At 34.3% G+C, this 27,830-nt stretch overlaps 1 protein-coding gene and 1 long non-coding RNA gene across 3 annotated transcripts; one reads left to right on the forward strand and one right to left on the reverse strand.

The window, feature by feature from the left end:
• Positions 1-1,477: 1,477 nt before the first annotated feature.
• On the reverse strand, positions 1,478-24,529 carry LOC120348594 (uncharacterized). Of its 2 annotated transcripts, XM_039418757.2 has the most exons (17): positions 24,108-24,529; positions 23,748-23,817; positions 18,427-18,513; positions 18,194-18,250; positions 17,399-17,636; positions 16,769-16,900; positions 16,514-16,677; positions 9,013-9,149; positions 6,726-6,866; positions 6,225-6,363; positions 5,629-5,710; positions 5,107-5,279; positions 4,749-4,809; positions 4,256-4,385; positions 3,651-3,880; positions 3,065-3,391; positions 1,478-2,803 (listed from the first exon to the last, which is right to left on the reverse strand). In XM_039418757.2, exons 1-17 carry the CDS (start codon positions 24,143-24,145, stop codon positions 2,604-2,606), a joined length of 2,406 nt encoding a protein of 801 aa, XP_039274691.2. In that variant the 5' UTR covers positions 24,146-24,529; the 3' UTR covers positions 1,478-2,603. The 2 variants fall into 2 exon arrangements, with proteins under 2 accessions (XP_039274691.2, XP_039274690.2); XM_039418756.2 differs by lacking the exons at positions 23,748-23,817; positions 24,108-24,529 and adding an exon at positions 20,053-20,761.
• On the forward strand, positions 12,544-14,323 carry LOC144427347 (uncharacterized). The gene is made up of 3 exons (XR_013477913.1): positions 12,544-12,729; positions 13,249-13,320; positions 13,409-14,323. It is a non-coding gene; the product is annotated as an uncharacterized LOC144427347 (long non-coding RNA).
• Positions 24,530-27,830: the final 3,301 nt, after the last annotated feature.

A 27,830-nucleotide genomic window follows, 5' to 3' on the forward strand; every position in this document is an offset into this window, starting at 1 on the left:
TATTATGTTAAAAATGATGGTTTCAAGCATGTTAACAAGTTTGTAAGCGTCAACACTTCAAAACACTGTTAAATAGGCATGAAAACTTTTGCTATAGTAAAATTCTTGGATCCAGCGTCGAGGAAACATACATACCACAGCAATATTACGGCGCAGTTCAGAGAGGAAAGTCGAGTAAGTACATAACGGGTATAGGATACACCAGTTAAGAAGGAAAATATCTTTGATTAAACTGTATTCCCCTATTACCGTTACTGTTATTTTTTTGAATAAGATCTAGATTTTCATGGAATATTTTTATTCTTCTCGAAGCGACGAAATGGCTTATAATATGGCAAACAACGACCACTGGTTACCTGAATGACTCTGAGTCGACGAGTGTAGCGGCCAAGATTCTGAACAGTGACCGCTCTTATTGGACATGTAGTGGACATAGCGATCTTTTCAATATTATGTTGTTGTTCTTGTTCTTTGACACGTTTTTAAAAAGTCGCTTTTCTCCTTGATCACTGGACCAATTGCTTTGAAAGTTTCAGTAGTTGAAGATGGAATATTTTTCTAGAAGGCTAATACTTTTATTTATTTCTAAATTTTGTATGAATTCTATTAAATTTGATATTTCGTCCAAAATTTCTCTGTATTTTTTCATCGATGGGAACACGGATTGTAGTCCGCGTGGAGACTAGCTGTACGTTTTGATTCTGCAAAATTCCTGCTACTGAAAATCTAAAATTTTCTTGATGGTACCCGGTCATTATTGGACACGTTTAGTGGCCATAACGATCGTTTCAAAATTTTGTTGTTATTGTTATTTTTTTTCGTCATTATCATTAAAAAATCGCTTTTCTCTTCGAATACTGGACCAATTGCTTTGGAATTTTCAGTGGTTCAAGATTGATTTTTTGGCCAGAAGGCTATTACTTTCATTTATTCCTGAATTTTCCATGAATCTTATGAGATCTAATATTTCATCCAAAATTGCGCTGTATTAATTTTTAATTATGGGAACACGGTTTTTAATCCGCCAAGCGTGATGGCTGACTGTGAAAATTCTTGCGACTGAAAACCCGGAACTTTTTAGGGTACGGTACCGGTAACGTCAATGGTAAACCCTGCTTCGCTCTAGTCCACGTGTCCATATATTTGAGCGTTGCTCTCTTGTTATATATACGCTTCGGTACCGGTAGCGTCAAAGGACTGATTCGCTCTCGTCTACGTGTCCATATATCAATCGGGATTTTTCGATATGACTGACGTTAATTTGTGTTGCCACTAAGGTTTTTAGGTGTCGTCAAAACACCAATAATTAATGTTGACCTTGGAATTGCGCACATTGACTGCATCCTGTAACTCAATCGTGCCTCACCAACCTATTTTTTGAAGTGAAAAAGAAGTTTTTTTCTGTAAATAATCCACTCTCACAGGCACAGACCTAGTTATCCAGAAAGACGTTCTTTTACGATACGATACATATCACTACTGTCTCCATACATTATTTTCAACTTTAATATTCATAAAACATGTAAAAATATATGGCGATTTACCTAAATAAATGTTACAAAAATCAAATATCGACAAAACAACTGGTTAAAATTACACCTCTGTGAAAATGAGTTTTACTTTTGTGAACAGTTTAAACACCCTGTTTTCTTTCTCCAACGGGATTCGAATACATTAAAAAGATATTTAATGAATGCGTTGATGCTTGCGATTTTAACGTTTTATTATTTATCAGGTACACGATTCCATTAAAGACACATATCATTAGCAATTTTAGATTTGAGCCAGAGAAGACAACTCACTGTGGAGATGCCATGACAATGATTTGCCAGGACACATCACTAGATTTTTTTATTTAACAAAAAAACATATTTGCTAAGTGATCCTATAGTCTATAATCTCACAAATTGTACAACAAACACAGAATAAATAAATAAACATAAAGGTAGAGAAAATAGAGGAATGTATCAAGACAACATACTTTTCTATAGAGCAATTTCCAAATACTAAAATACAGAATAGTGGATCTTTGAAAAAGAAAGAAAATTATCAAATTGTAACTACTGTGTCATGCTAATAGAGTTCGGTACTATAAAAATACGGTAGATAGTTGTCAAAATGATATGAGAATAAAACCCCAAAACCAGATTGGTATTTTTTGCCAAGATCTCTATTATTGAAAACTGAATAAAGAGGCACAACAGGAAAGAATTATATAGGATAGGAAAATCTACCGTAACAATAAGTGCATTGTTTCATGGAACGAACGACTGTTGAAATTAATAACTCGAGTCAAACAACGCCAATGCAGCCCACGCCTATTATTAAGATGAAAAAACGGATTTTTTTTGTCGTAAAAAGATAAATTAAAAACTCTATCTTGTTAAAATATTGTTGGTGATGCATCAACAACTTGACCGAGAAATCTACAATACTCTGCAATTGTTTCTGTAAAGTTCTACTTCTTGGTAAATGGGTGAATAAGGCTGGGCTAACCAGTCGTGGAATGTTTCGTAATTCGACATAGCCTAACTCTTGTTATGTAAGTTACAAATAGTATGGCCTTAGGTTTTAATGTCTTAGTTTGTGTGGTGAATTTCCTATTACGAAATAGGTGGCAGTTTGGTCGTTGAATCATGGATTTTCGGTAATCTTTCGTCTTTAGTTGTTGGTTGCACGATTGTGGTGGGAGGCGGAAATGTGTTTTTTGCCGATTTTGCTGCACTTTTCTCTGGACCTCGTTTTTTCGTTCGAGGTGTTTTTTCAGCTTGTAGGGCTTTCATGTTTTGAAGCTTTTTGTCAACTGAAAAATAAGCAAGTCAATATTATATAATACGTGATATTGCATATATATATATAAGAGTAGACGCAAACTACCAGTACTTAAACGCAGAGTTTTGTCAGAACCCCGACTATTTTCTCTGAGATACCTGCGAATTTGTAAATTATTTCGTTCGTTTTGATTGTGTTTTGCTAAAATAGATGACACATCAAGCAAGTTGGCAATAGTCATTCAATACGAATCAAATCAATTGTATGAAAAAAAGTTAAAATGTTTCCATACTTAAGTCCTGATCCTCAATCACCATGCTGGCATCAGACGCTCCAATCGGTTGTAGTCTTTCAGTCGTTCCGGGCGCTTGATCATCGGTGCTAACACCAGAAGTGACGTCACCAGTTTCAGAAGGAGCCTCAGGTTGTACCGCATAAGAAAGAGTTTTAACTTCTTCCTCTCCATCTGGCTTGCCATTTGCTAATTTATTATTTTCCGTTAAATTGCCGTCGTCAGAATTTTTGGGCTGTGGTTTTGATTTGCTATCCTGTGTAGGCTTGTTCTGCTTGACTGCATTAGCTGTACTCGTAGAGTCATCGTTCGGGAGTGCAATTTTTTCTAAATTTATACAGCAATATAATTTGGCTAAATAGTCACTGTAATTAAAGATGTCAATACCGTTAAACTAATTTCTCGATTCCCCTAGTTCAGCTCATTGATATGCAATATTGCCACGGTAAATTGGCAATCTTGATTATTATAATCACCAAATATCGCAGCTATAAAACCAATGTATTTTGTGAATTTTTTTGATGATATCTAATAATACTGAAGTTGTGATATTAATACAATATGTAAAAGGATTTTAAGAAGATACCTGGCCTGGACTTCATGTGGATCTTTTTTGAAAACGGGCCATCATTCGCTTGATCATCTGACGAAGTCATATTGTTACTAGCGTTCACATTGACGGACTGTTGGTTTACCAAAGTGACTTCCTGTCTAGTTGCCACTTTTGTTTGCCCACGAGTTTTATGGAAACGACCTTCGACTATCCACTCGTGATTCATGGCTTCATCAGGTGTCATGCGCATGGCAGGGTCCCATCTGTCAAAATTTGGAATTAATAAGTTCATTTTAATACCAATTTGCGCAAAGCGAGGTCCCAAGTATTTAAGTTAAGGTTATATCGATGCAACTCCATTCTCAAAAATCCTGGATCGATGAGAAGAAAAGTTGATCAGGTTTATTCTATTGGAATCAGGGCTATTGCTACAGGCGCCATGACACCGAGTGTATCTGCAAATGATGTGCGACTAGGAATTGGTCTAACCCATGGATTTTAGCATCTTCATATAGATTGAACCCGCGGATATACGGGTGCAAATGTATGGGTTCAAATGCTAATTATTTGCAACACATACGTTAAATCGGATATATATATATATATATACATATGTATTTATATAGTAAGGTACTTACTCTAAGCATCGCCTTAGAAAATCAAGGAAGACTGGGTCATTGCATCTAACGGCAGTGCTGAGATCCTTAGTATTTGGCTTGCGCTTTCTCCCTTTACTGTTTGTTATACAACGCGGATTTCCTTTCGAATCTAAAATTGAAACAAATATTTCCTCAGACTTGGATGATAAAACTACAATATTCACCTACATTTTTAACTACCAAGTAAGCCAATGTGGGTTTATTGCGTAATAAAATGGCGTAATCGTCCTGGGATTGCACGGTAGACACATACACATACAGGGTAGACTACTCCAAGTTGATCTCTATATGAATCAGTATAACTAGGCGTAATATACTGGCTCGGTCTTTTTTTTTATCGCACTAGCTTTTTACGTTAGTGGATTGGAACCTTCTATCCTCCGGCGCAACCATCTCACGCGTGTATCCTCTTTTATGGGCATTGTTCAGATAGATATGGCTCATGGAAAGTTCATAAAAATAATGTTCTTACCGAAAAATAATCTCCTCCTGTGCGCAGTTTCGATAAATTCATTTGGCGGGAGACCATTTACCTGTTAAATATTTTTAAGATTATGTCATGGATGTACAGTTTTAAGCATACACACAATTCAAACGGGCATGTTTAATTTGAATTTAGTTTTGCATTATTATAGTTGAGACGAGATATTATTATTCTTTGATATTAAACTTAATATTACTCAATTAAATGCCATAAAGCTCCCTAGTAAGAAAACAACTGTAAATTTCAAAGCAATTCATTATTGATAAAATATTCATGTACTGTGTTTTCACATGCCGATTATAAAGTTTGAAATTAAGTGCGTATGGGAACAGATCTATTGTCGTACCTCCATGATACAAGCTAATTGCTCTACTTCATTTTCGCCAGGAAACAGTGGATAACCCGTATATAACTCTGATAAAATACAGCCAAAACTCCACATATCTATTGCCATACTATATTGGTGCCCAAGAATCACTTCTGGCGAACGATAAAAGCGACTCTGGATATAGGTGTACACTGAAAAAGATCGATATTATTATGTTAAATTTCTTGTTTTAAAGTCCGCTATTCATGTTCCTATTTACACTCAAAGAACAAGTTAGACTCTTATGCAAACTTAAACATGGCAAAAAGTATATAACGCAAACAAAATTTATGGTTATTACTTCTTACCAAATAAAAATATACATTGTAAACTAAGTATTAAGGATTTAAGATAAAGGACAAGATCGTATTCAATATATATAACCCGAGTCAACATTGGCTGATTTATTATTTTGCCAATCTCATAAATTTTGTCTGTTTTATTTGATGAACAATATATCCAATTTATATATAAATCAAGCTTGTCCGTTTGTAAAAGTACCTCTTTGATGTTCATAACAGCTTGACCCAAAATCGATGACCTTTATTGAACTTTGACCTTTTTGTCGGATCAGTATGTTTTCCTACAGCGATAAAAAATATTGAATCGTTTTATATTATTGCTCTAAAAGTTTAATTCAAAATTGGCACAAGACTGGAATACATACATACATCAGATTTTACAACGGAAAAATTATTCTGATGCTTTGAAGGCGAGAAGGGGACACATTCTCCAAAGTTCATACTGCACTAAGAAATGCGTCTGTCCATAAAACTTAAATTTAAAACTATTTAAATATCTGAATATGAACAACCTAATATCTTTCCACGAAATAACATTCGTGCAAAGAGATTGTGTTATTCTTATTTATCACTTCAATACTATCTCAGTCAAGCATCCTTGTGGCAACGGCCATGCAGATCAGAAGCAGGAATTGACATGGAAAAAGAGCATCCAGATTTAATACACAATATTCTAATAATGAATATCTGAATTTTTATACAACGAGCTCTGTAAACTGGTCAATGAGGATGTGTGTTTTCTCCTTCAAATCACAATCTTTATAACTTAAAATATAAGATGCAAAGCAGTCTCACCGGTTTCATATCACAGTGAATGATTCTTTCTTTGTGTAAAACAACGAGGCATTTCAGTAAAGCATGTGCAATACGTCTTATTAATGGCAGACTAAATCCTTGAAAATTGTTTTTCTTGATTAATTCATACAAATTCATTCTGGGAACAAATATGATTATTATTTACATAGCGTCATCAACAACAAGGAAATTTGACAATTATGCCGCGACAGGCTGCTGCATTCATTTTGTGGTATCGCTCTCTGTCCGACTCGAGGCAGACACTAAAACGTTACAAATTGTTCATACTATGCCAAAAAAATGCGATCATGCAGGACAAGTTATGATGAAGTACTAAAATTTAAATAATAGTTAGTTGATATAAGTTAATGCTAATTATCTGTGTGTGCTTCTATTTTTATTTTTTTACATAAGTCATCAGGCATCAGCTAAAGTTTCTCATTATCATTTTTCGAAGCAACGTTGCACGTACCAAATTAATATCACATTTGTGTCACTTACCCTAAAAGTTCAAATGTTATGCAAAGATGATTTCGGAAGTTGAAATATTCCAACATATGAATCACGTTCAGTGAACCGTCTTTATCTTTTTTGCGCAATGCATCAAGAATTTTTACTTCCACCATCGCCTGATGATGAAACCTGAAAAGGGGAATTTAAGATGATCATTTTTACTGTTTACCATTATAATATTGTTTTAAACGAGTTACTACAAACCGGGTACAGAAATATGAATACGGTATATAAGTTCAAGATAAAATAACGTATTATTTTACTGCGCTCGAAAGGCTCAAACTTAGTCCAATTTTTCTGAATAATTTCTGGCAATTAAAAATGCAGCGAGGGATAACGACATGGCACCTGAAAAAAATAAAAGAGTATGTTTTGGGTAAAATATGATAAGGAAATTTAGAGAGCATAGCGATTAGCGAGTAGAAAATAGCCATTGCGTATCTTCAATTTATTTTATCAAATCGTTTATTTCTCGCTCATTCATTGCAATTTAAATTAATTTTACTGTCCAATCCATCTTTATTTCCATAATAAGACAAACGAAGCGGACATATTTCTAATATTTGCAATAAATTTTCTCGACAATCAAAGAATAAACATTCTTAGGTGTCAACACCCTCTAATCGGGTTGAATGACAACGGGAACAAAACAAATATTGAAATTCGAGTCAATAAGGTGTTGGGAAAACTGTACACAATCAATCAAGCCTAGAACAAATATATCCTGAGCATTTTAAGCTTGAAGTATGTACTTATCATGTATGGTGAGATTTAAATATAATATAATCAAACCGGAAACAGGATGGGTGTTTAAATGAATATCGCGGTTTCAAATTAAGTCAGACTACATGATTAGGATTCCTTCTGAATCCGATAATGTGAAAGGGTGACCTTGATCGTGATTTTCGAGGTCAATGATTTAGGGGTTAAAAATGATGGAACACAATTCTCTTTAGACAGCTGATAAGAAATTGCTAAATGTAATAAATATCATATTTTTGAAACAAATAACTCTTCAGTGACAAAAATGATTTGTGTAAAGTTCATTATGATTTGTGGTTTTGATGCATACGTGTGTGTGGCAGTTGAGTTGCAGCATAATAACATAAGCTAATGTCTAAAGCGCCATTTAATTCTTGGGAAGGTTTAATTCTTTCGGATGCGGAGGCTAGCATTTCCAATACGATAATAATGGATGTGAAACCATACCCAATCGAAAATTTCTTTTCATTGATAATATTAACTGTTAAACGAGTTAACTAGAACCGTAAATTGATTTATAATTACAACGAAAATTTCAACTTTTCTGATATTTTTTTGGGATTTTGTCACATTCATTTTTAGGAAAACGATTTTAATCATATGGTATCATATGGTACTTATGCATTTCGACACTTTTCTTCAATATGACAAATCAATTTTTGAAAAATCCAATATGCAATCTGACGCAATTTTGCGCCACATATAGAATAAATTATGCCGAGCTTAATTTAGGGGAAATAAAAATCTTTTTCTGTCGTGTATAAGCATCTTGGTGTACGTATCTACCAGTACAGGTAATGTGAAATGAAACTAAGAGTGGTTCATCAATCGATCTTGTAATGTAATTCAATGAAACCTTATTTGAAATTTAATTTCATTCCCAAAGTTATTTTCAAGATTGACAGGTAATGATGTGTACTCAGAAACATCGGTATTTCATGCTGAACATGTCGACAAACGTTTGTCTAACAGCAAGCGGCTTGTTAAAGCACTAATATTAAATTTGAGAAAGGATAGACGGAACAACCAGACATCCTTTGTTTCCATGATTAGACAAAAGACTAGTAACGTCATAAGGAGCGAGTCGCAGCTTGCCTATACAGGGCCTGTCACGTGATATCGAAGTGTAAGGTGACCTTTTCGTCAGTAGAAAATTATAATATATTGAGTTTTGAATAATTTTACAATACTTTGGGGTGAAATGTAGAAATACCAAATTTATTTCATGGATGCATACAAAGCCATGCTTTTCATTAGAATATATCATTGATTCTACATTAGAATATATTATATTCCAATGGAAAGCATCGATGAAATACATAAATAAGATGGCACAATTTTTAATAAAACTATCAGTAAAATACTCGAGACAATGAAAATTTAATTATTCACTGAGAAAGGAGAATCGACGCCTACGTTTTTTAGTATTTTATAAGTTTACTGTAACAAGTACTTGTATCCTGACATAACAGTAGTTTATGGAATGTGAATTATAAAAGAAAATAGACCTTACCTTTTCTTGTTTCGTATGATTTTAACTGCAACTAACGAATTTGTTTTATGATCCAACGCTTTGACCACTTGTCCAAATGAACCTTTTCCAATAACCTCCAATACTTCATATCGATACATAAGATGGTCATGAAGAACCTAGGGAACAATAAGAAACTGTCTTATAGAGTAAAATACATGGAGTGAACCATAAGCATGTCTAATCCATTATTTTGTCAACCATCCATTCTTGTTTATTGTAGTGCATTTGTAGAGTTTCTATTTCTGTTGCCATAAAATTGTAGCCAATTGGTGCTCTCTGTATTCTGATTACTGAAATGACGAAGTGGTAATGTACAATGCGAGGTGTTCGCCACTTGTTAATTTATCGTGCCGCTTTGAGCTGGAATTTAGTTTGAATACCAACAACGGAAATAATACATTTTCATCACTACGGCTGTAAAATAGCGTTTGAGTTTTTTTTCTTGCAAATATTGGAGTCGGATATGAAATCATATTTTCATATTCCATCGCAGCAGTAGAAAGGGTGGCAGCACGTCGGACTTAATTATGTTGGTTGTAAAATTAAAAAAATGATCGGAATTGATATAGGGCATTTTGACTCCATAGTCCTTGTCATTGCCTTAGTAGAACTGATATTAACACTCACTCCCTCAAATGCCATATCAATTGGTTGATTCTACTTTAAAGCTCAATAGTGCTACAAATCGTCGTATAAACAAATTTTGCGATTTTAGCTATGTTTTCGGACCTACAAAGTGAGATTGAGTATGACTTTGATTGCATTGATACACAATTATGAAACCTAAATAAATTGATATAGATTCATTTTTTTGCAATTCTACCGATAGAAATCGTCACGTAACCTACATACTTCATTCGTTTTGACTCTATTGTAAACTTGGGTCAACTAGGCCACTATATAAATTATTTCATTCCAATATTTCAGGGAACGTCAAAATAAATACAAATAGGTTTATTGAAAAGCAAACACGTTTGTTTATATAAACTCCAAATATTTCTTATATTATATATGACTTCATGAATTCAGCTTATGATATTTCATTTTCTCATGATTCTAAAACGATGTCTGCTACTGTAGCTTGTCCAATTTATTTCGACATTCCAACAATTTCATTCTATTGTAAATTAAACTTTGATCCAAAGTTACGGTCTACCGGCAGGCATATATTTGCCTACCTGTACCCAGGTTGTGATTTCTAGCAATAGCAAATGACGGACGGAAATCTCTATCTGACTTGGCTAAAACATTGGATATTAAATTGCTTGTTTACATACAATAGGAAATTTATGAGAACTAGTTTAAATTTGACCTCAAGATCGTGTGTGTGTGTTTTTCGCAATTTCATCATATTGTATTATTGAACTGGGTGCTGTTAAAGTCGTGCTACAATTTTAATTCTGTGATGAAGTCAGTCGTCAACATATCTTAACCAGATTTATTTTATTTAAATCAGTGCTTATTTAAGTTTTTGACCTAATTTAATACATCTTTATATGTTCACTAAACATATTCAAGTTCTTTTACCTTATTTATTACAGGGTTTTATGGACATCCATTATATGCGATTAATATTAGTACAAAATAACAAACAATACAGGTGCAATCACAGTAAATTAACGACAAATCATTTTTACCTCCGTATTTTTTGATTCACTAAAATTTAGCTGTCCAATGTACCCGTCAGATAAATAACAGTAAATGTTTCACAATAATGAGTCTATATATCATGGGTCTTTTGTACAGAGCCCCGCCAAAAAGCACCAGAAATTAGTAAATACCAGGTAGGGTTAGAGGGTGAGGGCTACAAATACAGATTGCGCTGGAAATTCGAATATTCAAACCATTCCTAAACCAAATCCCCACTGTACAATTACTAATTTGTTATTTTGAAACGTGACGGGGGTGCTTTTCTCAAATGTCGCATTTTTTGCATTAGTGGCGAGGGCTTTGTACAAAAGATCTCATTTCCCACAATTACTCTCACTAATGGATCATATTAATATGTCATAAAATGAGACTTTACTATCTGGAGCGTTGTGATCACGCTGTCATTAAACACAAATATGTATAAAAAAAATAAACAAATAAATAATAATCTGAATGGACGATGATTAAAAGATATAATTCATTCGCTAGTCACCCTTTTATGAGATTAAAGTAACCCAATTATCCATGTCCGCTCGTTAATCAAACGGTTATTTGATCGCAATAAATCAGTTTTATATCAGGTGATGTTGTTGGAAATGGATGTCCGGTGGTTATTTTTGTATGAGTTGGTCAAATACATATGGAGATTCGATATGTATAGAAAACTGCATTTGTATAGATTTGTACAATAATATAAAAAATCATATCTATCACTGGGTCAGTTTAGTTAAATGATTCTTTTACCCCGAGGCTCATAATTTAAGGTTCATTAATTCGAACTGACTCATTTAAGTTACTTCGACTAGCTAAACTCTATGCGAACTCAAAAGTTGGTGAATAGGTTAGCTCTGACCTCTGACTACGCACGCGGGTCAAATTCGGCCCGTTGGGTAATTCAATCAGGCCCACCTGATGCTGCGACAACTGAATTAAAACCAAATTTTGATGTTTTAGCTGAATATAACTCAAGGAATTTGTTGAAATTGCGATTAAATTTAGTTTCGTCACGAGGCTTATTGTTTTCCATTTTCGCTTTTGTAACACTGTAAATATTGTTCAAAAAATGTAACTTTTCACGTTATACTTACATGGTCCGCCGTTAGCTTCTAATGTAACATTAGTAATGTGTGACTGAACAATATTACAGACTACGGCGTCTCGGTACTAAAGTTTATTAGAGGTAAATTGCGTCTTATTTGAAAATACGCGCATTTTAATCACTGAGCAGTGCACCTACCTTATTAATCGATGGTGACTTATTTTTTTTTTATTAGAATTTTGAAAAGAGTTTTTCGACTCGAAACCTCAAATGCAATCTTCAACATGAAGTCTTCATATGTCAACATTGTTTCCCAATATCTGCTGCATGTCAATATTTATTTAGCCTTGGTTGTTTGTATAGTTATTACTATATATACTATAATACCATGCAGTACTGTACAATTCGCGATCAGCGAACGCATGCATTATAATTAGGTAAAGGTGTATTTAATTTACGTCAATCTGAATAAATGATACCCTTCTAACAATATTGAGAGCTCCATTCATCAAAGAGTACAAGTTGATAAATTGCCTTTAGATTTGTTGAACAGCGCACAAAGATGAATGCAGTATGTACATGCAGTATGCTGATGAATGAATTGCCGTACGGATCAGACTTTGCTTCTTATTTTAATCAACTTATTTATTCCCAAGCAGTGATTGCGAACAACAAAATATACTGGCTACAGGTTTCCGTTCACAGTTTGGTATTGAAACAGACTTGGACGTGCAAAACTCGGGTTTATAGTTTGACATGCCGTAACGCATTTGATTACCATATCGTTCCGAGCAATGACATTAAACAACATGATGCGCAACTCCGCCATTTTTAGCCGAAGATCGTATCCGATAGCACGCTCCACTGCACATACTTGACGAGACGACAACGAGCGGATGTGTGCTGCTTTCAAGGAATAGCACGAATGGTGTTCGTGCCTGCTTTGACAGTTGTTGTCGATTTTAATGATATTTTGTAAAGTTGAGGTAGAAAGAAATTGGAAAAAGGTAAGGTAAATACTATTGTTGTATATCACACCCGGGCATCGCACTGTTAAGTACATGTGGGAAAGCCAGCTTTTGTCAAATACTACGAAGTTATTAATTCAGTACGGTACGTAGTTGTCCATTTGCCGAAATTGCATATTTTCTTACCCCTTATGGTTTCAAATAGTTCATGCACCTCCATTTAGATTTTTTGTAATCAGTGAGGATATATACTCATTGCTGTAACCTACTATTGCTCATTAACTTTTATTTGCGTATTGAATCAAAGGGTTAAGTTCACCTAACATTTTACTCATACCGGTCTATATTGTATAGTCTGATCTCTCAAGTATTTCAAGTATAAGAATGCTTGTAATTTTCTGACTAAACCCTTTTATTAGTTGGTTTATATACCAAATTCAGTAAAACATATTTTACATAGACATGGGATATTAGATTTATTAGTTTTTCCACTCTAAATCATATAGACTGCTTTATTTATTCTTAACGAAAATTAATAAATCTCCTCTCTTTCTTCAGATGGGAAAGTTGTGGAAAAACCTGTCTAAGCATTGTGAGACTCCTGCAGCACAAGAGGCAATAGCAGAAATAGTATGTATATCAATCAAGAAATTAATCCGACATAAAGCAAAACTTTCAACTATTCGTCTAACCTCAATTTCCTATTATTTATTCACAGGACAACTGTAGCAGAAGGGGAGATATCAGAAGTCTGGCGACATATCAGTGACAGTGTAATTCCAAGAAATATAATTGAAGTACTCCATTAATGTTTACAATAGAAGAACTTTTGGTAGTAATATAGATATGATATAGATTCATGATAAAATACTGTTATATATTTTGGACAACTTCAATCTAGACCAGGGATGTCAAACTCGCGGCCCCAGAGAACTTCCAGTGCGGCCTTCGAACGCCTAACAATAATTGTTATAGTATTTTGGAAGGGTTTTTTATCTAAATGTAATAGATTTTTCAAACCTTTTAAAGTGAAATTGATTATTCACACAGAAAACAATTTACTGAAAGTAGTTTTGGAAAATTAATTTTTTTTTGTTCACATTTTGATCCAATTGAGAATAAAAGAATACTTGAATAAAACACTTGAGTGATTAAATTAAACGCAAAGTACATGAAGAAGGTAGCATTTTCAAAGAAAATGGGAATTGCAATATTTCTGCATTTCACAAAATTCTGAAGCACACTGTTTAATTTGTCATATTTACATCAATACAATGAAAAAACACAATAAGCTCAGCAGTCAATATGACAAATTCGATGACCAACTCCGAACAGAAAATTTCCATGTGTTTTTATATTAATATAATTATACAACGACTTAGTTACTAAAAATCAATATCGATAATAATGCAAGCAATCCTATGCCACGCAATGTGGCACGAAATGTCTTGTCGAAAAAATCTGTCATTTGTTTTTTTTTACTGATCTATACATGGTATGATAAAAGTAACTTTTTTGCATTACTGGAATTAATTAAACATTCGCAAAGATCCAGATTAACCCATGATCATGTGACCTCGTTAGTTAGAGTTGGTAATACAAAATCATATCAGCCTGGCCTTAGTATGCTGGTGACACAAAAAAGATGCCAAACGTCAGGACAAATGTAATTAAAAAAACATTGAGTTTATACTGTAGTATTTTTGTTAATTTTAGGTCCATATATTTAGATTAAGTCATTTTTTTAGTGTATGTGTTATTCTTTCCTTATCCAAAGCTTGTTCAAAAATGATTTTGATGGCTGTACATATAATTTTATGATTTTTTGTAATAAATACAGTGCAATAATAGTGGAATGCAAATATTAATATGTAATTGCGTTTGAAATTAAAGAAAATAATAAAACTTAATCCAACTGTTTAGTTGCATCCCAATATATGTCACAAACTAAAACTATCTTGAAAATATCTTTTAAGTAGACATTATCAAAAACTGTTTGCGGCCCTTTTTACAATTTCCAACATGCAATGCGGCTCTCGAAAACCCATGAGTTTGACACCACCCATCTATTCTAGAGTCTAGACGATTAAAGCATTGCTTTGGGAAATAATATCACTTCAATTGAATTGAAAAAAATCTCGCTATATTAAATACAAAATCGTTGCTATCATAAAGGTAAACCAATTCAGCAACTCGGAATATATTGGCCTTCACAAAGCAATGGAGGCAAAATTCTATGAACTTTTGTTCTTTTCTTTGTCTTGAACTTTTCATACTCCACAGCCCCTATTAATTTTTTTTTAATTTTAATTATCATGTGATGGTCATACATATCTTTAACTTGTATTTTCTGTCATGGTGTATTATCTCAATGTGTCAAACTTTTAATAAGTGTGCATATTTTGCTTCCAGATGACATAAATGTATTGCCTTGTTTATTACCTCAGCTTGGAGTATTGACAAGAAAAGGGTGCCAGTAAATTACGTAAATTTTTTTTTAACTCTCTGTTATAATCAGAACTCACAATTAATAGGAATTGTAAACAGCCAACGTTCAATGAGAATTATATGCGAAATCCCTCAGAATAAATTTGTCTTCTAAAATCGGAGGAAGGCAAAACATATAGTTAGTTTCCATTCACACAAGTCTTTCAAGAAGACTTGTTCGAACCAAAATAAATGAGCATCGTCAGGTGATCGGTAAGGCTGCAAGTTAAATCAGCCCTGCAACCTTCTGCATAGAAGATAATATTGAATAGTGGGCTATGAGCGAAATTCCTAAGTTTAGACACATACCTATCTACGAGGCATTATGTACCAGCAATGTTACCTATGATTAACTAAATATGTAATATGTCTCATAAATTCACCAACTAAAGCAAGTTCGATAGGTGCAAACTTTGTGTTATGGAATTGTATCGCCGTTGAGAGAAGTATAAACAGTTTTACTGTTTTGTATGACACCCTCTTTAAATGAAATTTCAATGTTTAAACGCAAACATTAAAATTACTAACTTTGAACTTTGTCATTATCTGCAAAATGTCCCACACATATCTTCACGCTATCGCGTTTGTAATCTTCTATGATAAAAAAAAACGTCTATGATGTCCAGAATTACTCTTTACAGCTTGTCTGCCATTCCAGCTTTCCAAATGAGCAAAACTTCTTAGATATAGAGATTATTTTCTTTTGTTACAGGCGCAAAAAGGCTGGTACTACACGTAAAGAAGACGCCGAGTAGCAGAAGCGAGCGGAAAACGGCCGCGAAAGGCGACGAGAAATATGTGCATTGGAGCGTATCATGAAATACAATCTTTCGCATGTAGTCTTATGGAGTGACGTCAGAGTTGCCTTTCATGTTGTTTAATGTCATTGTTCCGAGCAAGGGAGTTGTTTGAAGAAGAGCATTGCCAGACTTCAAATACCCATATATGATTTACGACTTGAAAGTGGACAATTTGCGTCATAAGTAATGTTTGTATATTTGATTATTTAGGAATTAATCATAATTATTGTAAAAAATCGTAGAAAAGTTACTGACATTTAATAATAAGACCCCTAGAAGTCATAACAGATACACTTATTGGAAAATTTTGATTCGATTTCTACGCCAAACCATTAGTTACTGAACATAAAGGAGCAAATGTAATTATTAACGCAAACATCCCATGCGTTCTATGCATCTCAGCACACAATTGTAAACTATTTGCAAACGGTTTTTCACGTATATATAGTACAAATTCCATGCACATTTTGGATATGTAACACATATTTTTCAAAACTCTGCTGAGCATATATATTTGTTCAATTGATCACAATTACCTTTACATATGATCCATTTTCATCGTCATAACCACCATTTTGTGATGCACCCTGAACCCCGTGGATTTTCTTTCCTTCCAGCCCCAAAAACCAAATATCTTGGTAATCTAGAATTTCATTTTGTTCATATGTTGTCAGGCGAGATCCAAATCCTTTCATACAACCTAATAGTGTAGAAATAGAAAATACTCGTCTATTACGAAGTTATGAGTATATGACGTGTATCATTGTGACGTCACTAACAAATTGACTAACCTTCTGGAGATAAAGGAAGTTTATATCCTTCAAAACTTCTTCCTACTTTATTTTCCCTTGATGATGCAAGATCCCCTCCTCCAACATTTCTGTTCTTTTGCCTTCCCATTTTGTTGAAAATATTGTAATGACCTGCATCAGAAGGGTTATCATTGTATCTAATTCGACTAAAAAGATGAAGTTTAAAAACAGTGTGCTCTAAAAAATCCTTGCTAGCGTTATTAGCGGCGTTGTTGTTACTGATATTTTGCCAGCATGATCAAAACATGAAATTTTAGAGCGAAGTCACACCCGAAAAATATTATAAACAATAATGCTAAAAGAATCTCAAAGAGCTACAAATAAGATTTTATGCATTTAAGTTTTGAATAAATATTAATTAATTTCGTCAGTAAAGTTATGTTACGTCTCAATTTTATTCGAACAACAAACTATAGATAAAAATGACAATCTCTTTTTCTTTTTAAATATTGGAATACAGATATCGTTACATGTTAATAAAAATGCAGTATCACCGGCAAAATATATCATGTTAGTACATTCCTGAATATAATCCCATTGGTGTATTGGTATCCAATGGCTTTGCACGTAATGGTAACCTACACGTTATTTTTACCCTAAAGAACCTACCTACAAAAGCATTATTCCTTGCATTTGAATCTAAATATCCATTGGACGACTGATTTTTGTTCGGGGCTCCGTACTGATGATGCGTCCCATATTGATGTCCACCTGTACCACCTCCGGCGTTGATGCTTCGAAATGACATTGTGTTGGACTTGTGTGGAAGAGTCCCACTTCCAGTTGGTTGCTGTGTATGTACATGCGAATGGTGTGGGTCGGCGAGTTGAGGCAGATGCGTGAAACCCTGTTATTAGATTGTGCAATGATGTCACCCAAGCATATTCAAGCAATCGCATGTGATCAACTAAGGCACTGAGCCATTGTTTTATGCCACGTTAATTTTGTGAAAGACAACAGAAATTCTCAAGATTCATTCTCTCATTTATCAATTTGCAAATTTCAAAGGTTCAATTTTTTATATTTTCACCTCTAGGAATACCAATAATGATTCATGGACTGGAAATGAATTGGGAAGAAGGAGTAACAATGTAGATGTCTGAAACTGATTGTCTGATTCACATAACTGTAGTTGAAGCAAGCAAAAATACAATATTTTCATAAATGAGAAATAGACTCATTTGTAGTGAGAAAATAATAGCAATTATTTCTCAACGGAGGACGTTGCAATCCCAACAATATTGCAACATGCTTGCAACTCAGCGATTTGATCAAGTAATAAAAGTAAACCGAAAGCTCATTTGTGTTGTTGACAAAAGTGAAAATTTCCTGCTTGTATCTTCACAGGGTACATTTACCACGATTGAGAACCCCAGGAATAGTATTTTAAAAAAATATTCTTACATCAGTGTGGTGAAGTCCAACGCCATGCTGTTTTTGCTTAGCGCTGATTCCATAATTCTGTAAAATAAATATTTATTCTATTCCTCATAATTGACAATAATTTTCTATATGCAGTCTATATAGTCTATTCCATTTTGTTCGTCAGAATTTATCAAACTTGACAGTCGCGATGAGATTGTTATCATTTTACATTATAATTATTCTAACATGACAAACTCGAAAAAAAATCCTACATGGTGATATCCTTTTGTTGGTGGTAGAATATTGTCCGATTGTGGAAAATGATGAGTCTTTGCAAACCCGCCTGGATCTCTGGAATTCTGTCGAACAAAATTTGATACAGTTTTAGACTTCTCCAGAATAAATGCAGGGACAAAAATGTAAAATACGGGAATGTCTCTGGATTCGCAACGATGGATTGGGCAAAAGGCTGTTTTATGATATTAGTATATACACGAGAAACGTGTTCGCTTGAACAGTATTTTGTATAAAAGGTATTATCCCATTCAATATATCTTGGAAGGCTGTATAGGAGAGCAAAAATCTTAAAAGCACGGAGCACTGGCTTCATTTCCCTAATATGTCTGTGATTGGAAAGAAGGCTAATTTTAACCATCAATGTGTAATGGAGTGGCTCGATATGACAACAGCAATCAGTAATCATCAATGAAAGTCGTGTAAAATTACGTTGATGAAATATATGTACAAACATTATATACAGATATATGCATCGTATTTGTTATTAGGGATGTTTTTGAACTTATAACAAGGTAGGGAAACATTGTGATGCGGTTTCCAGAATTTTACCCTTTTCCCATTTGTCTGCTTTATTGACAAAGAAAATTACACGGAGGCGCAAATATGAATCGATTTATTTTCAAAATGAAATCCTTATATTTAAACACTGCAATATTGAGATGATTTGAAACTTATAATAATGCGATAATTTCATCGTCGATATAAATCTTTTACTTGTATCGTGAAATCGATAAAATAATATTGGAAATTACAACACCTGAGAACATGACCTGGACAATTATTAGCGTTAAATATAAAAGTAGTGAAAATTGATCAGGGTGGCTTTTGAATCAATATATGGATAGACATTCAAAAACTCTCCTCATGAAAAATTCTCACAAACAGAAAGAGTCGAGAAACAAGCGAATCAATGAGGTGATCCATCAAGCTACCAAAAGACGCTGCGTTATCATAACTCATATCCGTAAACAAATATTATTACATACGGAAGTGATAAACTACGCAGTGTAAAATTTCCATAAAAAATACAAAAATATTCTGAACATTGAGCGTTGTAAATCAAAAATTCAACTAAACTATCTATTATGAGCATTATATGTAGCCATCTTAAATAGGGTGAATTATCTATAATCATGCTTGGCTGCGGATTAAAAAAATGTTTCTAGTATTTTGGGAAGACTTCGAACATCACAAAAACTGGCGACAGTGCTTCTTCACGTCAATATGGTTTATGACAAACATCACGTTCTTACAGCTCTTGTTTGAAAACTAACGCACAGCATGATGAAAGATGGATTACAATACCAATTCTCAAAATACTAGATTTTCAAAATATTTTGCCATTTACACAAAAAGCAATATATTTATATTGCACGATATTTACTGTTTATATTAAACGATGTATGAAATTTTAAATCATTTCCATAAACAAGCCTCTAAGTAACTTTGCATCGAATAACACATTTACTGTTAGATGACGGTATTTAGTTTAAACTGGATTCCTGGCCCAGTACAGTTCGGCATGTATTCTACATATCTTATATAAACTAGTGTACGCTAGCATCTGATAGCATATATATTTTAAATATTTCGATGCTTACCCTATTATCATAAATTACAATAACCTCCGGGGAAAAATGGACATGTTTGCTTCCTTTTGGTTTTAATGGAGGTGACGAATGCGCCAAGTCCTGTTTTGTTTCGAATACTTTATCAATTGCAGAAGATATCCGAATTCGGCGACTCCAGTGTGCGGCAGAACGCACTAAATGCCTAGATCGGCCACTTAGGGTTGAAGGTTTCGGGGACACTTTGTGTTCTCCGGGAAACGTTAAATTTAGCATTGCTGGTGAAGCTCCGATCGGTGTCGGTCTTTTCTGTGTATCAGTCGTCCCATCAGAGTCTAGATCGAATGACGTTTTGATGACGTCATAATTTGTTGCATAACTGCGTTTTGTCCAACTGCTTTCAAATTTTGGCAAGTTAGTCAATGTCGGATCAAACGATACACGACCTGAACCGATTTTTAAACGTGTCCTTTTAACGGTATGCTTCAAAGCAGAATTAAAAACTGGCGGTGGAGTACTTGATTTTCGAGGGGAATGTGGCGCCGTTTTTGGTGTCATATTTGCAAACTATCAGGTCAGGTAATCTAATAGAAAAGAAATTCTTTTATTTTAAAGTTTATAGCTAGCTAGCCTCATTACGATGAAATATTTCCTGTTTGAAAATAGAATAAACTTCATTCCTAAATCCTGATTTGAGTATTTTACCATGGGTAATTTGGAATGCGATATTAATATAAATGGTTTATGGCGCTCCAGAAGTATGTGCACCAAGATGGCGCACAACCTGATAACCCTAACCGGGTACACATGCTATGTTCAGGTTGTGCGCCATCTTGGTGCACATACTTTGGGAGCTTGGCATATTGCGGAAAGAATAATTCCATTTAAACTATTTGATCATTCCCAGTTTAGATGGTCTGTGATTAATAATCCACATTCTTTCCCTTATTCATAAATCAATAACATTTATTTACATAAAAATCCAATATACGATCTTACTAATCCGCATCAATCACCAGACAGTCTTGTAATAACATGTCTCGCCTTATACAAACGACCATCATCCTAGGTTAAAACCACACTGTTTTATGTGTGGAATAAAGATAAAGGACGATATGAAAAGTAGGACCATATGTCGCCTATACTTGGTCAAATACCACTTATCATTGTTTATATTCCCCCACTTTTATACTAATGTCACTCAGGCAACTGTTGGTCTAGCAGGCGATGAAGAGGCGGAGAGATGTGAAATCCTATACAGCTGGTGGGACATAAATAAACTTGGTCGTGAAGAATGATGGCACTGAAACTAATATCGGCAACCATCCCACCACCCAATATTGCAATAGTAAACTACACTCTCGAGAACGACGGTTAGTTGACAAAGGAATAGACTTTTATGAAGTATCGACTACTCTGAAAACAATGTTTTATCAACAGAAACAATTCACATAACTGTAGTCAAAAAAGTGCCGAAATATGAAAATGCACATAGAAATGAATGCAAATCAAACATAAAATTAATACAAGCCTAGCGCAGTATCTATATGCAAATTTATAATTTAGAACTAGAAAAATGCCCATTAAATATGGTACTTTACTCATATTCATATTTTCGATGTAACAACTTCGATGAGCATAGTTGACCCTGCACCTTTCCAATTTTAGGACAGCCTTCGTTATGATGACTATAATACGATTGTTCTCCTGAGTACTGTTATCCGCAACTTTCACTGTCTTTTTGTATCATACTTTTATATTATCCGCTTACACCCCATTATTATCGTACTGCGGAAACTTCTGTCAACTTCGCGCGTTCAAGAAGTATAAATCGACTGATAAAAGTTAGAGAAACTCGAACAACTCTCAGTCGGACCGCAAACATTAGTCTTCGAATGTTGTTAAACACCGCGAAAGAATCCGTAAGGTCAACTTAACTGTGTTATATCAACGACTGGGGCGGGTCGGAACTTTATTAGTCGTAACTTACATACCGATGTTAGTTGGGTGGTTTTAAAATGTTTATTGAAATCCAACAGTAGGAGTGAGTCGAGTTGAAAATGTGTTGAACTCAACTCACATATTATTATAAACAGAGCATTTACCTATATGCATATTGTCTTATACGATCATTGAGATTTTTAATACTAACAGAACAGCTGAAAATTTTTAGTTGCTAGTCATGTTTGGCTAAGTATGATAAAAATTAAAAGGGAGCTAATAAAATTTGAAAACGCAAACTACCTGCTTCCTGTCAAACACCATAAAAACTTTATGTGAAGTGCTATTAAATCAAAATGGCAATGATAATAAAGATATTCCACTTTAAGCTGCGCAAAACGGAATATACACTCCAACCATAGTATTCGATGCTAAAGAGGGGCTCAGCCTGACCAATATATATGTTTAATACAGAAAGAACTTTTCAAACAGTAACTATTAAATTAATCATCTCTCAAACGACTTTTCGCTGAAAGCCACGCAAAGCTGCAGAGATGTGAGGATGTTTCATCAGAATCCGATTCTGCAAACTTGATCCAATTCCGGTACGGACGGTTTTTCAAACGCAAAGGAAGGTCTTTTAACAATTATTTTCTTCCGTGTTTAACAAGAGCAGTATTCTACTTTTATTTTTTATTCTACAATGACAACGATTTTTAGTAATCTTCAGGCCTCGTTTTTTCACTCAAAACTATTCCCAGATATCCTGCATTGACTATACCAATTATTGCTCTTATTTAGAGCAACTCGGATTTTGTGCTATGTGCCCATGAAGTATCAATGCACTTGATTTATTTCATAAAGTCTCAACTTTTATTGACTACCTCATAAAACTCATAATATGCTCACGCGGGTAGACAAATCAAACGTTGACCTTATTTACTTACCTCTCGCAGCTCAGGCTAAATTTAGTTTTGAATTCATAATATTATATACTATAGTTTGACCATAGTGTCGTTTACAGTTTCATATTATTTCAATTCACGTGTCAAGTAAAAATGGTTAGATAACCAAACTGGAATAAGCTTTCAAGTAAAGATAAATAAATAAACTCATTACTATTTCCGAAGAATTCATACGTTTTCTCAAACATGATCACGAGTATCGCTATTCTACAGCAAATACTTTACTTCCGTTACTTGGGAATCAGAGCAAATTTACAACAAGTTGCCTGTCTATAAAAGGTCACCTTCTATTAGAGTAACTGTGAATAAAGTGCCGTTAGACTTCGTACCATCGCCATTTACATGATGTTTCTAAACCGCATCGCGCTAACAAACAGATAAATTAGATGAGACCAAGAAACCCCCCGCGAAGTGCAGACATCCCTCAAACCTTATGACGAGTCTTGTTAACGGGATTTTTCTGAAAAGAGTCGATTAATGCGCCATTCATATAAAAGCAGCTGAGCTAATACTCTGCCGTATGAAAATGGCGTCTGGTACCTGAGTTTGGTCAGTTTCAAAACATCGAGCGCGTATTATGGAACATCCATTTCACATAGCCAAAACAGTGCATGTAAATATATGTATCCTATGCTCTGTTAGAGGCCAAGTGCTAGAGAAAGTTCTTATTTCGTATGGCAAAAGTTTTATATTATTTCGTTCTCGGGTGGTTATTTGTTGCAGTATCGCAGAAGCCTTCATTTCCGGCCCGCCATGATCTACACGTGAACACATGTATGTAAAAACAAAATATTTAAACTGACTCGAGTAGTATAACGTTACCTTATCGGACAATGCGGGAAGAACTCCCTTCTTTTCCCGTCTATTTCTTTCGGATCTTTTGTAATTGTGACTAAAAAAATGAGTATATATGCACCATAGAAGCAGTGACCTTAAGGGTGACATTACAATATTCTACTAGATTTAGGTTATATATATGTGCTCGGTTGTGTTAATTATCTACTTTAGAGATATATCTATAAAGAATGCTTCTAGAAAGTCTTCATAAAATTGTAATGAATGAAAAGATCTTTTTAAGTTATAATTTTAATTTAACTACTAGGAAACTACGAAAATTACCTAAAGCAACCTGAATATTTCGTTCATATCACTACCTTAATCGATATTGAAAGAAAAACTTACTTTTTATCCGTGTTTTTGAAGGATGGAAGAGAATTCATTATATTTTTAAAATCCAGTTTGACGGTTTTATAAGATGAAAATTCCTAGACAGAAAATCAGATGCTTGGTGCTTGGTTACGGCGTACTATCAAAGTGACATTTAGACGGAATCCAGAAAATTGTTTTCTTTTGTTCCTTGCCTTCACCTTCCACTTTATCGTTATTAGTCGAGGTTGAGTCAACAAGTTTAGAATTCTTTTCTTAGCGTTTAGTCTCTGAAATATTTATGATTTTCTGTTATGCCAGTCGTAGCTGAAGATGCAAAAGGGCAAAGCGACTGTCATTCCTCGCCGACGTCAAATTATGCAGAAGACACCTATTGTCGAAACAACTGCACCATGTTTTACCATGACAGTGGCATATTTAGACAAGTGAAAATATTGTGACTAAAGATGATCTTCGTTGAACATTCCGATTATTATGTCACAATCAACCCAATGACCCCTATATAGTATAAAAACTTCCATCGCGCTATGTATTTGTTTAACGGATATTTAATATATTATTTTGCAATATTTGAACTTCATATCAGAACCACGCCTTGTATATAGGTAGGATATCTGGCATATGTTTAGTAAAGGCATAGTAACTCTTTAGTGCAAACTACTAAATCTACGTCAGCTGTTGGTGTGATTCTTGGTTCATTTATGGAAATAAATCTGTCGTTCATATATGGTCTCGATATAGCCTACTTTTTATATAAGTAAACTTTGGTTGACGGAAAATTTCAATGACTTTTCATTTATTTTTTTAACCATGTTTATATTCGCTCACATACTTTAAATAGTTGTTTTCGTAGGAGCTCTTTGAGGTCAATTAAAATCTGAAATAACCTGAATTAGTTTGATTCTAAGCTCATAATTTGTGCAGTTAACCACATTCACAAAATTGCTCTTGTAGGGTCGCGTTTAATTAACAAAAGAATGGTATGAGAATGTCACATATCCATGTTTCCTATGTCTAAATGGAGCACATTTATGGTTTTACATGGTTCATATTCCCACCCTGATTGGACACAAATCAGACCAACTAAATTACACAAAAACTTACGTATCTTTAACAGTGTTAATTTGATAGTTTTTAGGCAAATGCCGATAGATTTTACGCAAAGTTTTGACAGAATGATCAATCAAAACGAATTAATTATTAAACAAGTAACGTCTGCGCGCATATGACCTTACGCATCAATTCATAAATTGCATGTGGTATTTAACAATCGAAGTTATATAAATAAACTAAATAATTCCGAAGATAGGAACGCTAGTTTCAATCACTCAAAATATATCATTTAGATATCCCATGCAAATTTTTGTTGAGAATATGCATATTTTAAACATAATATTACCGATGTGAACACAAAACAATTGCACAGGTATGGGCATTTTTAAAATCATTATATCAGATCCGAAACATTACAAAATTAAAATAATTCTGCCAAAAAGTAAATGTGTTACATTTGAGTTAAAATTCTTCGCACTTGGTCATCCCAGCTGACCATCTAATATGTCCATAAATAAAGCCAGGCTAATCGTTTCTATACACTTCATTCGCGATAGCCAGTATTACTACGCCTCTTCATGTCTGATTACTCATATTGTGTTTTAGATCGTTCTATACCTTTGCTAGCTGTTTCTAATTACCAGGTCTTTGTTAATCATGCAATCTGTTCGATATTGAATTTTAGACTTGATGATGCTCCAAATCATGTAGGCCAGCATATTGTTACTTCGATACAATAACCTAATTTGACAATCATTGACTTCAGATGTGGCATGTTTTGTAATACATATACTGTAATAATATACTACACCAACATTGTCAAGAGTTATGTACGCGTTAAGTACAAGCCAAGGATAATTCATATCTTGCTTATACTCTTCATCTCTCGATCATTTTTGGCCAGAGGACGATATTGTTATTGAAAGGTCTATGTTTGCAAATTCTTCAAGGCAAGAGGGTCAATGATGAAAGCAAATAAAATGAGAGTCTAATGACGCCTATGCTGCCGAATTATCGGGGAAGACACTTGTGATTTTCTGTGCGTGTGGTACCTAAATTCATTGATTTACGCACGGAATAATATAATTGGCGAAAATGACGGAAAATGCCGCTACTAGCAAGTTGTTTATCCGATATTCTAGCTTATTTAATCCCACTGACAATATTTCGTCCAAGGGTAATCAAAGGCGTCCTAATGAAAATGAAATGAAGTACTATGTGCATCAGATATACAGAATTTAGCGCCCAACTCTATTCTCTCGACTGAATAAAATATGTATATCGGTAGATCTTCCATTTGGCTTGTTTATTCGAGAAACACAATATATGTTAATTTGATCCGTTATCTCAATCACAATGAACAACAATGAATCAATATATTTCATAACTCGAATTAATATTTCTAAAGACAAATGTCGCACAAGTCTGAACTTGGCGCACCTAGGTGTGGCAAAACAAATCCGTGAATAATAATCAAGGCCGAAACTCACGTAATTCAAATTAAAAAATAGTTGCATTTCTATGAACGTCCAACCATAATCTATGGTTGGCGTATAAAATCTTTCGGCCCCACCCAAGTCTTGTTTATCTCTCGCGCTCGTGCAAACGGTCAACTCCACAGTAATGTGGTTATAATAGACCCCCTGCGTGTTATTAACTCATCGCACTTGAAGTCGAGACGCGCAAGATGTGGACTGTGAAGTGTTGCCATCTGTACAGACAAGATAAACACAGAATACCATTTCTGCCTTGACTGTGTATTCAGATGACGATACGCCATACCATCAACTAAATAGCAAGTTTCATAATCAAAAATTTTACCATTAGCTAAAAGTGGATGTAAAATAGCCTGTTCCCACTTACGAGTACATTTGCAGGACATAGTACATAAAATCCAAATTTACAAGTAATTGCAATGAAGTTTCAACGCCATCTTTCGAACATTACGGTAGACCAGCAGATATATAATATATTATAAATACGGTTTCCTATGATGTGAACTATACTTTGTTGCTAACACGCTTATAAGCAAGTGAGCACGTTTTCCTCATTTTTCTGTGAAGTCATTTTATACTGAGATTGGGTAGAATCCATTCAGGCTGCCCGATCGATGAACGCTGATCGTTGGCTAATTGATTTGGTGGTTGGTGAACGGAAATGTTTTGTGACTCTCACAATGATATACTGGAAACGCCATATGAAAACTCAATCTCTTACTGAAGTCTATATATTTTCTGCCTACGATTGCATTTACTGGCATTTAACGCATCATTGCAGGATTCCTTGCTCACCTCTGGCTCTTTGTGCTCGTAAAGCATAACATTTTTAAATGGGTCAAATGGATAATTGTTAGAAATTAACATAAATTACATTCCTACGAATCCATGGATGATCTAAGTGTAATCTATGTAAAATGAAAGAGTTTTTCCGCCCATATGTGTTCTGATGCCTAGATCAGGATGGGACAGGGGCGAGCTAATCGACGCATGTCTATTGTTGTAGGAAACTTACACCAAGTAATATGATTCCAATTAGAAACGTTACACCTGTCGACTAAACATGAGTTTTGTTTTGTCCTAACCCGAATGTAAAGGCATTTACCACATTATGAAGAGATAATTTAGTAGAAGGCCACAAAGGGGTCACAAATTTACTGTTTTGTATGCGCAGCTAGGACGGGCAAAA

Source organism: Styela clava, chromosome 1, assembly GCF_964204865.1.
Source record: "Styela clava chromosome 1, kaStyClav1.hap1.2, whole genome shotgun sequence".
Classification (NCBI taxonomy): domain Eukaryota; kingdom Metazoa; phylum Chordata; class Ascidiacea; order Stolidobranchia; family Styelidae; genus Styela; species Styela clava.

Excerpts from the sequence above, each read along its gene's own strand:
- LOC120348594 (XM_039418756.2), bottom strand. The coding sequence starts at position 20,577 with ATGACACCAAAAACGGCGCCACATTCCCCTCGAAAATCAAGTACTCCA. Across the intron at positions 5,711-6,224 it reads TTCACTGTGATATGAAACCG|GAAAACATACTGATCCGACA; the intron begins GTGAGACTGCTT and ends TTATCGCTGTAG. Across the intron at positions 2,804-3,064 it reads GATTGAGGATCAGGACTTAA|TTGACAAAAAGCTTCAAAAC; the intron begins GTATGGAAACAT and ends CTTATTTTTCAG.